General features: G+C 34.5%; 1 protein-coding gene across 1 annotated transcript in view; it reads right to left on the reverse strand.

Annotated features, from left to right (window-relative positions):
- The window catches only part of LOC121337750 (dynein heavy chain 5, axonemal-like), a 152,442-nt gene that overhangs the window by 122,756 nt on the left and 16,098 nt on the right, over nucleotides 1–13,588 (reverse strand). Inside the window, exons 14-26 of the mRNA XM_041408038.1 lie at nucleotides 13,253–13,454; nucleotides 11,685–11,780; nucleotides 10,769–10,942; nucleotides 10,587–10,676; nucleotides 9,989–10,144; nucleotides 8,870–9,009; nucleotides 7,082–7,233; nucleotides 4,700–4,907; nucleotides 3,952–4,039; nucleotides 3,671–3,794; nucleotides 3,395–3,558; nucleotides 2,181–2,273; nucleotides 1,082–1,285 (exon numbers count right to left, since the gene is read on the reverse strand). Coding sequence (XP_041263972.1) covers nucleotides 1,082–1,285; nucleotides 2,181–2,273; nucleotides 3,395–3,558; nucleotides 3,671–3,794; nucleotides 3,952–4,039; nucleotides 4,700–4,907; nucleotides 7,082–7,233; nucleotides 8,870–9,009; nucleotides 9,989–10,144; nucleotides 10,587–10,676; nucleotides 10,769–10,942; nucleotides 11,685–11,780; nucleotides 13,253–13,454 — 1,891 coding nt within the window. The remainder of the gene's footprint in view (nucleotides 1–1,081; nucleotides 1,286–2,180; nucleotides 2,274–3,394; nucleotides 3,559–3,670; nucleotides 3,795–3,951; nucleotides 4,040–4,699; nucleotides 4,908–7,081; nucleotides 7,234–8,869; nucleotides 9,010–9,988; nucleotides 10,145–10,586; nucleotides 10,677–10,768; nucleotides 10,943–11,684; nucleotides 11,781–13,252; nucleotides 13,455–13,588) is intronic.

A 13,588-nucleotide genomic window follows, 5' to 3' on the forward strand; every position in this document is an offset into this window, starting at 1 on the left:
GGGGGGAACAGTGACAATTCCTGAAGAATTTTAAGTTAAAGAACCAGGTTAATTGATTATTTTAGAAGATTTTAGTAAAAAAGGAACATCTTTGTACTGCATCACCCAATCTGATTGTGTCTTTCTGGGTGAAATGACATGCTACCAACATGTTCTTAGCTCAAACAGTATCTCAACCAAACTGAGCATTAAGCTTTGGAACTTCAGAAGCTACAAAGAGGTGAAAATGCCCTCTCTCAGCCCAGACAGAAGAGTCAGCTGTGAGAATGGAGTCACTTAAGGGTTGATTTAGGAAGGGGAAGTTAAAAACAGTGAGTAGTTACAAAGATTACTCCTGTTTTGATTGTTTATCAAATTGATTGCCTTCCTAAAGCACCTTTGATAGGTAAGACCAGTAGCTGTCCATTCACAGGGCTGAATTTCACTAGTCAGAATGGACTGAATGAAATAAAACCACGAGGTTTTATTTCATTATGAATCTCCTGACAAAACACTCCTCAGAACTTTACCATTTATGTGACTTGACCCCCTTCCTAATGAAAATAACTCCATGAGCCCAGATTCACTTCAGCTTTCGAATCTTCATTGCTGAAAGATTTCCTAGATACAGGTTATCTTTTTTTTTTTTCTTGTGTGTGTGTGTGTGTGTGTGAAGAAATAGAAAAATATCTTTCAGCAGTGGTTACTTAAGTGCTTAAGAAGAACTGTCAATTTAATATTCAGGAATAGCTTTTGTAGTCTCCAGTTTCTAAGAGATTCTGCTTAACTATTCTTTTTCATAACACCTGCAGAAAAGATGCTGTAAGAAAGATGGATAAGCATATGAAAGCATAAGCTTGTTTATGCGTCAAAATTCTTTTGTGTCCTTCTGCTTTAATTGGTAAAGATTTGCAAGTTCTGGTCCACACAAGAGCAGACAGGAATTATGGGTGTATGGATTCTACCATGAAACCAATGCTTCCTACTGAGCACACTTAGTAGTACATAAGTAGGAACACTTATGCAACCAATAACCTTATTTTTTTAAAATATATTTAGATATTACAACACAGCAACATATTATATTAAGCTTGTAGTTAACCTTGTTCCAGATGTCCGAAAATTCAGAAAAGGTCTTCAGAAGAACCAGTGCTTCAGTTTTAAGAGACAAAATAATTGTATTTAGTTGCATCACCACTTTGTTTACATCCTTATGTTCGATGATCTGCTTGTCCAAAGGTTTCAGTGCCACCACCTTGGTGAGTTTGCTCTCATCACCTAACTCTAAAGCAACAGCTTGTTCAACCTGGTATAAATTAAACAAGAAAAAAAATGTCCACTAGTTTGTTTGGGATTTTATTTTTATTTTTAAATTACAGAATATGCAATGTGGCTCAGATAATAAGTACTTCTAAGAACAGACAGAAAGTGCAGAGAAACATCCACAGGGAGACTCCCTGTTCTCACCTTGGATTTCTACAGAGCTATAGTCCTAGTTAAAGCTGATTTTATAAAATATTCTTTTTTTTAATCTTAATTATTATATGCAGACTTGAATGTGGGTTTTTCCACTGAAATGAGCTGATCTGTTTTTCATGTCATATCAACATAGGAAAATATTTTTACAAAGACACTTTTCAGCACAGATACATTTAAATATATACATTTATATTTTGTTCCCAGGTGAGACAATTAAGGCCACAGGATTACGAGTACTGTTCATTCTTGTCCTTCAACAAATTTCAGTTACTGTCTAAACCTCAGACCTTCCCAGGGTTTTAGTGCTAATTTTGGTGCCTGTTAAAATATTTGTACTGTATTAACTGTAGTATAATAGGTGTCATATGAAGGCTTACAGTTTAACTTTAGAGTTTTCACCTGGGAAGAGTGATCATAATTTATATTCAGTTGGTAGTACTTGCATATGGTGTTTGTTCTACACTGTCATCATTATATTTGAACAGTATATTTAAAAGATTTTTCTGAAGCAACTTTTGATTTTAATATGAGAAACTACCGAAGTTCAATAAGGTTTATGAACTGTTACTCTTATGTTTTATTAATTGGCATACAGATTAAAAACTAGGCTTTCACTTAACAGGAAGATCCACCAGGTAATAAGTCAAAGTATTGGTACAGAATATAATCTTAAGAAATGTTAAGAAAAATACCAAATTTTTAAAATAAAGTAAAATACTCACCTGCTGCTGTTTATGATGTAAGTAAGCAAATTTCCACAGGGGAATATCTTTGGCTACTGATAGAATGATATTTACTGCTTTGTTTACAGCACTCTGAAAAAACCGAAACATTCACCTTGAGCTCACAAGATATTATGTGGGTGGGGAATGATCATCCAAACAATACCAAGGTTGAAAAATTGTACCTCTGTCTTTAAAGGAACTACTCTAATAAGCATGACAGAGGATCACTCAAAAAAACACATTTTGTAAGGAGAAGGGGTACACCATAAAGTTTTATTACAGTCCTTCCAAGTTTATGTGGTTTTCAAGCAAGAACATAAGAGACCTTTATGAACAGTAATCATGAATCACTGGGGATCATAATTTAGTTAAAGTACGATTTCCCTTTAAACTGCTTATAAACATTGTTGTGTGTTATTAATAATGGTTTTCATGTTCACACCAGAATGCTTGAATACATTCGTCTGAATTTGTGATGGTATAGTCTGTAATCTATACAGGCATCTACAGAAATTATCAGATTACTTCCTCTATGTATGGTATTTTGAAGTCACACTTTCTGGCCTGATTTCTTACTGACAACACCATGAAGGCTGCACATGAAACTTGAGAAATAACTCAGCTACTGATTTTGACAGTCACCATGCTAAATAAAAAGTTCAGAAATCAACACCATAAACAACTAATACTCTGAAGAATTTCAGACATCATAGGATATTGCAAATATGCATGTAAGAATTTTGCTAAACTAGTGTAAGATTAAAAGAGTGTTTAAATTTTTTCAGTTTAGAGATTTAGGCTGGTAATATTTTTCTTTACATTTCACTACTGCTGAATTTACGAATGATACTTTAAACTGATTTTAAATTCTGAAAGAGTTTAAAGAGACTAGGAAGACAGTCGGGCTGTATTGATTCATTTTTACTTTTTCACTCATTTTGAAGTGTTTGCCTCTAAGTAGAGGTTTGTGAATTACTGAGTTACTGAGCTTTGAGAAAAACAGTTCCTTCTAATAGCCTGTATAAAAAAAACCTGATCCATAGTTCCATGCCCTCAGTACCCACTGTCATCATGAACTCAAGTGACATTTTACCTTTTCTTCCCCTTCCTTTTAGTTCTTACACCAGATTAAACTTGCACATATTGCTTTAAAACAATGCTTTTATAAATGTTTTATCGTAAATGACTGAGATGTGCAATTATTTTGTTACCTGAATGTCTTCAAGACTTGGTCTCAGGACAATATTTGGAATAGCCAGTTGAATTTCAGCTCTGAACAAAGGAACCCTGTGTGCTTCTACAAACTTAGTTGTCTGATATCTGTAGTCAATAACACGCAGTCGATGTCTTAAGGACTCTAAAGAAATCTTTGTGCCTAAATAAATGCAATATTTAAGTGAGAATTTTTTTACCAACATAAGCTTGTAGGGAAAAAAATCGAAAAGTTTTATTTAAAAATTAAACATATCTGAAAAAACCAGACTCACATCTGATCAAAGAGTCAGTATTCTTCTGACAAAGCTGTCCCATCAGGTTATAGCAGCTACAGGACAGGCATTCTTGGCAACGTGTTTTCTGTTTCACATCAAGATGCGTACAGGCAAAGGAATCCTGAACAGTGAAAGGGAAATTCTTGGGTATATAATCAGATTATCCAGCATATAAATGAAATATCAAATATCTGACTAGGCTACTTGTTGGGTTTTTTTTGTTTTGTTTTTTTGGGTTTTTTTTGGTTTTTTTTTTTTTTACATTGTAGAGGTCTTACCTCCAGAGTTCTTCCAGCATCTGCTTCCAGACTGTGCTTAAGAATATCTGTAAGTTCATACACAGAGCATTCCACTTGTTGGCTCTGCCTACAAAAACAACCTTACAGTCACCCATGGGGGAATCAAACATAAGGAATACCCTTTCTTATTTCCCAGGCACACAACCCTTGTCCCTTGTGTGCAGGGAAATGCCCTTTCAATATTTTTTTGTTTGTTTCTATTCCTTGGGCATGCAGAGATTTTAAAACTTGCTAACTAAAAACAAACCCATTTGTCAGATCCATTATATCTGATTCAACTGGACTTCATAATAATTTTATTCCAAAAAAGTTTTTTCCAGCTATAGCTAATAAAACAGGTTTATCATGATGAGGCAGTAAAATAATCTGTGAAATGAGAACTATTCAAATAAAAACAAAAGAAGTATTAAGAAACAAGCAATTAACATGTGGATGAGATTTCAAGTCCTATCCATCTTCATTTTTCATGCTACTTATTAGAATGCTATAAGAACAAATGTAAGAAATGCTAAATAAATGTTAAATGCCAAATACTATGCTATTTCACAACTGCTGTGTTCAAGATATTTAGGAGTTTCTCCCCTGCATCCTAAGACTATCACTTTGCTCTAGACTAGTACTCTGTTACAATAACATTTTAGAAGTAAAACCTCTATGAATACAAAAGTAGAAAGTAAATAAACCCTCCAAAAAATAGCCTTCAAGTCAGTGCAATTAAGAAACCTACTGAGACAGTTTGGAAGCAGTAGAGATAGCAAGCTTTTCTATTTGTTCCAAGAAAGAAGTCACATCTATAGGATCATCTTCTGGCAAAACTATCAGGGCAGTGTTTGACATGTCCTTCAGAATTCTTTCAATTCTGCATTCCAGGGTATCAGATGCTGCTTTGACTACATAGTCCAACTCCCTCAGGGTACTGTAAACATTCTCAATAACTAAACAAGGATAAGAAAATTAAAACAAATCAATGCAAAACACAGACGTCTTAAGTCTCATCTCCCCTTCCTCCCATCACTCCTGCCCCTGCCCCGCCCCGCCCCCCCCCAGGTTTTACAACAAAATGAGGATTTAATGGCAATGAAATATGAAATGAAGTCCTGAATCATGATGGACTTGCTGTATTTTTTAATCTTTATATTAAACCATCTCATAATAAACAGAACAATATTCTTCAAAATATCTCTTCTTTTTAATTAAATAACACTGTAATGAAAAGGATCAACAAAAGAGAACTGAAAACATAAAGGAGGCCAGTGCCCCAAAATTATTCTGGTCCTCCTACATACATGCACAGCAAAGTACAGTACTTCACCATTGTAATTAACTTATAAATTAAATTACTAAAATTCCACCAGCCAAGAACTGTTAAACTATTAGATTTCTTCTTTCAAATATGTGACCTAATTTACTTTGGAAACAGATAAACTTATTGCTTTAACAAATGTGTTTATTAAACTAAAGGTAAAATCAACTGCTTTTGCTGTTTCTGAATAGACTGGAAAAATTCTTCCCCTTTCATACCTTCCATTGCAAAATAGAAAGAAATACAGCATCTGATGTCCTTTGTCACTATTATTATCATAAAATATTATATATATATATATATATATACACACACATATATATATATGTAAACTTCTACTGTATGTAGAAAGAAATCACTACAAAATCTAAGGCACAGCAGTGTGACAGGGCTGTCCAAGTGCTGATGTTTTAAGTGGGAAATGTCATTTCTTGCTACTAGGAAGTTAATGATAGAACTTGACCTATTGTCTTAAACAGAAGAGCAGTCCAACAAATTCCTTGGATTTTTTTTAATATATAAATTCAGTAGTCCCAAATCTATTTTTCTGCCGTGTCTCCTGAGTTTTAGTCTAGAAGGCAACTACGGACTCCTATATTTCTAGATGGAGTTCTCTAAGATGGAAAAAAGACACATAAGACATTGGGCTTAAATTCAACACATTGCTGGCAGGTAAGAACTATTTTGTGTACACCAAACCAGGGGCTAACTTGTAGGTGTCCAACAAACATTCTGGGCATGTCAGACATTGCCCATCTTCAAAAAGACACAGTGCATACACTCTAGAAAAGAATTCCCTTCTAGTTGTAACTGCATTCCAGCTGCAGCAGCAGGAAACAGCCCAGAGACCTGTATTACACCCAAATTGTTGAAAAGGGAAGTTTCCACCAGAACCAATGGTGATACAAAGAACCATTTACAACCTGAATTATATCTATTCAGATACTTAACACAGTGCAGAGAGTACCTAAATGAATAAATAAATAAATACTATTGTAAAGACCTTCCTTATCATGTGTTACTAAATAATGCAAAACATTAAACACAAAAATTAATTTTAAAGCTATAAAATAAATATAAAAAACCCTTGCCATTTGGTTCTTGTGCTCTGGTCAGGTAAAGGCCAAGTAAAGCTGAAAGGTCACCAGCCCTGCTTTAAGCACTGTTCAGAGCCCTGTGCACCAGTGCCACATGGCAGAGTCGTAAATAAACAGCTGCATGAACCTGTGCCACATTTCGCTTTCAGATTTAGACTGTACCTGTTCCTGTTTCTATTGCTGCTTTTCCTTTTGAAGAAGAAAAGGGAAAGCCTAACATCAATCAACCTCAACTCAAAAGCTAATTTACAAGCATGAGTTATTGTTTTGTCATGAAACTGCAACATGAAAGTCTTGGTGATGGTTTTATATATGCCCATTTCAATGACATTTTACAACAGTTAATCAATTTTATGCTGTATTTGATAGGGTTAAGGTTGTGTCTTACTGGTTGTGTGGAAAATCTCAATGCCTAATAAATGTTTTTTTGGAAAAAAAATTAGTACTTGGGCAGAAATCTCCAACCTTGATTTCAGACATGTCACTTTTAGGATGTTCAGCATAACTTCTGAAGATTTTTTTTTTAATAGAAAAGACATTAAAACACCCAAAGCCATTCTCTTGTCTCATATTCTTGTAGCAGTTGGGCTAAAATTATCCACCTAAAGTGAAGAGATCAGTCCACTAACACATTTTTCACAGAGAAGCAAAAATAAATGCAGGCATCTCACAGTGTGAACGGCTCACCACTTCTTCTCCTATTACCTACATTTATTGATGTTCAAAGAAGTCCATGACAGCTGCATCAGGCCTGGGGTAAAAGCATCCTCAATTTGTCCTATCCATGGCTTCATCAGCGGTTTCAGCACAACAGGAATCCTATTCAAATGTTCTTTGTAACTGATCAACAGGTTCTGGAGTCTGAAAGACATGATCATGGTTACAATGTGCTTAATTCAGATATTTGAAACACACAGAATTTTGGACACATTTTCTGTTAATAAGATTTGCAAGTACTGATCCCATCTTACAAGAACTCTTCCCAGCTCTTCCTAACTCCAGCCAGGCCCCTTTGTCCTTACCAACAACAGAACCAGACTGAAGAAATAAGTACCTCCAGCAAAGTGACTGTGATCAACTGACAGAATTTTTCTCCCAAGGAAAATTATTTAGAATTTTTAAAAAAATAGAAACAGGAAATTAAAAACATGTTTTTTTTGTTTCCATCTTCCCACCTCACAAGACATGGCATGATATTACACTGCTTATAAGAAAAGCTACATACAAATCACTTAGAACTCTGGATGCCAAAGAAAAAGAGTCCAAATTCTGAAACAAAGCTTACCAATACAGTTCCATGAAAATGGAGCTACACAAAGGAACTGCATAAACAAGAATTAGATGCAAATATAATTCGAAGGTCAGATACATAACGGGTTTCTTGTAAGAACTGCTGCAAAACCAGAAATAGCTGTGTTCTGGACCAGATTAAAATCATTACTTTAGACATCGCTATTACAACCATATCCTGAGATAACCCATTCACATTATATCCAGAACTGTTTTTTAAATGTTCTTGGTCAAAAATCTACACCCCTAAATATTTCTTCTTTGCTTGGGTAGGCAGTATGAAGGTTTTTTTAGAATAGAAGATATGTTTGGCTTTCTTTTTTAATGCAAACATTTTTTGTAGTTTTTTTCCTGTTGGATGGCAAAAGTTGGGGCTGCTGCTTTTTGGAGAACTGTTGCATGCAGAGTTTGTCTTGTACATTAAAAATTTATGGTTAGTTGTCCTTAAACACTCTACAGAAAATCAATGAAAAGTGTTGCATTGTAAGACTGAAACACTGAAAATTTCAACAACAGAAGAAGAAAGGAAGGGTTGAAACTCTTTAAATTTCATCCCTTTTTGTCCAATTCTAATTAAAAATTTAAGAACACTCCTCACAAAGCATTGCTTTTTTAACACTGAACATCCCTATTTAGAGAGTTCTAGAATTAACAGCCAGCATCCCTGAGATTGAAAGAACTCTTGCAGCAGAGATTTGGATTGCTACAAGAAACAGAAAGAAATTATTTTAAATCAAGAAAAGTGAATTTAGATATTCAACATGAGAGACAAAGCTATAACTTAGGCAACATATTCCCTTTAGACATGTTTGGGTTGTGCAGTAATCAAGTGGTAAATTCCAACTTACTTTTCTAACAGGAAAAAAAGCCTTCTGATGCTAAGTGTAATATTTTGGAGTGTAATTGCAATATTAGAGTGCACAGATGCACTGTAACAATAATAATAGCAGTACCTAGGAGCTCCACTTAGAGAGCAGCTGTTGAAGTAACAAAACAAAAACATGTAGGTGTTTCCAAGTAACGAGATATGTCTCTAAATAGGAACAACTGCATGTGCATATGGAAATACAGGGGAAAGCAATTAAAATTCAATTAAACTCCATCAAAGATAAAAATTATAATGAATGAAAAGCAATATATGCAACAGATTCAAAAGTAGGGATTCTCATTTGCAGATGAGAAACAAATCCAAAAAGTGTTCACTCACTCCCTTTGATGTCTTTTAATCTGTTCTTCATTTGCACACAAGCCAAGGACAACATCTGGAACTTCAAAATGCATTTTTCTCAGGTATTTTGTCTCATAAAGTACTTCCAGGACCATTGGGTCTAAGTTTACAAATAATTCCTTCATGTAGCAGTGAAAAAAAGAAATAGAAAATAAGACACTAGTTTGGTACTTACATGTAGTGTGATGTAACTGGATCATATAAAGACATGTAAATGACTGGACTGGAGAGGATTTTTTAAATATTCATTTCTTCTTCAGCCTCCTCTAGAAATATATGGGTTTCCCAAAGTATTAATCAACCAATATCTCACACTGATTTCAATTTCTTGTGAATCCTTCAATGTGCCCTAACCTCTTGGCTCACATGACTTCCCAAGATTAATTCTAGTTCTGCAGCTACATTCTCTGCAAGTTAATTTGCTTTTTCATCACAGCTCCTGTATCAGTAACTAGGGAGAAATACTGTGAAGGTTAATCTCTCCACTTTTGAGGGCACTAAAGAAGCTTTTAAGATGTTTTTAAGATGCTGCATAAATTTGAAAACTATGTTCTAATTGTCCACTATGGAATCATTAGTACAAAAAAATGCCACATTTTAACCATAATTTCTCTGCACTACAACATGAAAAAAAAAATTTATGAAGCAAGAATGGTAAAATTTTCTGCCCCAGCAATCAATTTTGAAAGCAAATTAATGAATTATTGCTATATATTCAACACAGTGATATTGATCACTGCAGAAAAGACCATGACCCAAAAAAAATTCCTTCCTTGACTAAAATTTTGGTTAATATAGAAAATGAACAAGGAAACAACAGCTAAAGAATGTAGATAAGTCAGTAGTAGATATGTATTTGCTGGATACTGCCCCTTTTATACCCTGAATAAGACAGAAGCCTTACGAAGAAGAAACATTATGAGACGTATTATAAATATACACAAAAAGGAAAAAAATATTTCAACTCAAGTAGCTAATGTTTTAACCCTATTTAGGTTAAGGTTACTTCAATGCTTTCTTGTCTATCCATGATATGATTAAGTAGCACGTGTAATACTAAATCATGTGACAGTAATACAAAGAATATATTGTAATTACCTTGGTTTCTGGGTGCCTGACAAGTATGGAAGCACACAGAGCATTCCTAGCCTGGTCAGCAAACCTGCACCAGGCCCTATGATAAATAAGCTCAAATTCCAAAAGGACTGCAGCCATTTTATTGTAGTTCTTGATAACTTTTTTCATTTCCATTGTCTGCAATTTGGGAAAAGCACCACTTAAACAATTCAATGAGTCTAACACAGTAGAAAGGTCCTGCACGAGGCTTTTCCTCTCCACCACAGGCAAACAAAAGAAATAGAAATCTCTAAATTATGCTGTTTTAGAGACAAGATAAGACACAGAAACATAGCAATATATTTAGGAATTCAATTATTATGTAGTATTCAACTGCTCTAAGCAACATAACTCTTTTCCTGATTTTTCTTCCCAATCTTGTTCATAGAACAAAGCCTATATTATGACACACACAAGACACTAATGGCCCACTGAGAAAGGTATACAAATGATCCCACTGTTGGATGAGCTTGGATACAAACTGTTAGAATAGCAAGTATAGAAGTATATAAGTCAATTGTCTTTCTGTTAACAACATCCTTGAAAGATTAGGATAAATCCTCCTCTGCTAATTTCCAACCTTCAAAAGTGTGGTTTTCTTTTTAAGGAACATCATTGGATGATCAATTTTTCTGAATAACTGCTGGGCCCACATAATCTTCCCTGTTACCTAAAACACAGAAGATATGAGGTTAGATTTTCATTAACTTAAAACAGTCAAGAAATAAACTAATTTTTCTCTCTCGTTTACTTCATTCTTACTGGTGGTATATTTCGTGGTATAGGTGGATTTTCCTTTTCCTTCTGATAGAGTTTTTGAATAAATTCTAAGTCTTGGCTGTACCGTTGAAGAACAATGGTATACTTCCCATTTAGATCAATATTATTTTCTCCTATTATTTCAAACTTCATCAGAAATCCCAGCATCTGTTCAGTCTAAAAAGGAAGATGGAGCATTTGCTTCAGAAGGCAACAGTTCAGAAAGTCATTGTCCATAAACTATTCTATTAATTTTATGTATTAATTTTATTTATTAATTTTTTATTAATTTGGAATATGCTATGCAAATTTGTAAGTCATTTTCTAAGAAATACAGAAAAATCCATCCAGACAAGTTTGTGAATTTTACTTCCATATTTTGTCCCACACAGGACATACTTACCACTGTATAAACCAAGAAACTGTTATCACTACAGTTTAGGGGTTTTCTCCTTTTTTTCAGCAAACAGTTGTGGTAGAACACCTACACCTTTACTCACACTTCATTAACATCTCATATCTGACCAGGGCCTGAGCCATTGAACAATACTGACATTAAGGAAACAAATGGCAGATATTATTTCATTATTCATGCCAGTGAAACAGGAATAACTTAGAAATGCAACAGGAAACACCAGGATGAAGAAAGAAAATAAACTTGAAAATACAGAGCTATAAAATTGGCATGGAAACATGGAACATACACTCGGCACCAAGTAAGAATGAACATTCCTTTACAGCACTTCTGTAAGCAACTTCTAGAACATTTGTAATAGGTTTGATGTCCTCCAACATCATCTCAGGCAGCCACCAGCACAGCACAGAACAGTGGCAGTAATGAAGGAGTTTAGTAGGAGCTATAGGTACTCAGCCCTTCCAAGCACCAGAAGCAGGGGTTTGTATTTGGTACCTTACTTACAGTTAAGGTCTTCTCAAACCAGGAATCCACAAATTCCTGTATAGATTCATACAATGCTGCAATTTGGTTCTTAAATTCAAGGTAATCTTTTTCAAACTAGAATAGAAGCCAAAGGAAAAAAAAACAAAAAAAAACAAAAAAAAAAAAATATCTATAATGCTGCTTTCACTTTATTAAAAAAAATAATTCTTTCTGTGAAGCTTTTCAGGAATCTGTTCTATCTACCCAGTGTGTGTGTTCAGCACTGCATTAAAAAGAACAGGAACAACACCAGCAGCAAAGGTATTTACACACCAAGCAAAGCAAACAAAACATAAGCAGTGCTAGGTTAAATGAGTAAAGCCTCATCTTCATGACTACAAAGGAGCACAGAGGAACACAGACAGGCTGAGGAAAACTCATAACTTCATCAGAAAGAGCAAAGCACACTCACCAGCTACTTGCAGCCCTGCCACAGGATAGTGACCATCTATCTCACTGTCCAGGTATGAAACCCACTGAAGGCAAGTGTAAAGTGGCAGGCTCTCTAGAGCACCTTGCAGACTAATGGAGGTTGTTACCAAATTAGGCAGCTCCTACAAGTAATTTGGGTGTTTATCCATAAGAATTTTTCCTTAAGAGTTGAAAATACTGAAGGGCTAACAAAAACAGTTCAATGTAAACTTCTCTCAGAGACCATTGCACAAGCTTGGGAAGACAGTACATAATAGACATTGCTCCAAACATTTAGGTGTAGAGAAGTCATGCCATTTTTTAACCCCTCCAAATTCCAGTGAAAAGCAAATACCCTCTTTCAGAAAGGAGCCACTCAGCAAGTATTAGAGAAACACACAGCAAGTATTAGAGAAAGACAAGGCGTCAAAGTCAGAAGAAAGCCAAAAGCACTCCCGAGGTTAATGTTTAAAGGAAAGTTAATGACAGTGGCAAGCTTTAGTTCAGGAAATCAGGAAAGAAAGTCAATACTTCTAGAACTTCTTTTGTGAGGCCACTAACTCTGCAAAACAAACAGGCTATAGATCAATAAAAACAGCTCATTTCCAGCATGTCCAGGATTAAAACATGAGACTGGAGCATTTGAAAAGCCATTTTAGTTTTTATCATTCTGTTTGGCACTGGGAGTGATATCATTCCCTTCTTCCTCTAAAATGTGCAATTATGTGCCTGTACTAACTTTGCTATAATAGTGCCATTACTATTATCTTTAATAATACTAAGTAACATTTATAATTAGACAAACTGTATTTGGGGTGTTAACATACCTAAATTAGTTTTCACTCTGTACTTCAAAATATATGCATCTCAAAACAATCAGGCTTAGGAAAATTAGCTTGTAGAATTATGTATCACACAAAACGTAGTTACAAAAAGTTAACAAAAGCATTTGAAGTAAAAAAAACAAATTTACCCTAACACATTCAAATTGTATTAAAATATATGAGAGCATTTGTATTATTGTTACTTAAAAAAAAAGATATGCATTTTTATAATATCCAACATTCTTTGCATACCTCTGGTGAAAAGCACAGAATTAACAGAATGATTGCCACACAAGTGCTGAATTCAAGTACCTCTTTTTTCCTATGGTCCAGAACATCATACTCTTTGGATTTTGTATTTGTAGCAATGATCTGGTATTGAGTAGTGATCCTGTCAATGCCTTCTATTTTTATATGCTGGAGCTCTAAAAGGCTTTCCATAGTATTGCTCATATATGAAATTTTCTCCAAACGTTTACAGAAGGTCTCAAATTTTCCAAATATGTAGTTTTCACTAGCAATAAAAAAGAGGGATTTCTATGAATATCTCTCTGCAATAGATTTTTATTTAATCCACATATATTCTACCAGAGCTGCTATCAAGTTTTACACACACACAAAAAAAATACTACAATGATTACATATCAA

The sequence above is a fragment of the Onychostruthus taczanowskii genome, unplaced genomic scaffold (assembly GCF_017590055.1).
Source record: "Onychostruthus taczanowskii isolate IOZ18803 unplaced genomic scaffold, ASM1759005v1 scaffold29, whole genome shotgun sequence".
NCBI classification, from domain to species: domain Eukaryota; kingdom Metazoa; phylum Chordata; class Aves; order Passeriformes; family Passeridae; genus Onychostruthus; species Onychostruthus taczanowskii.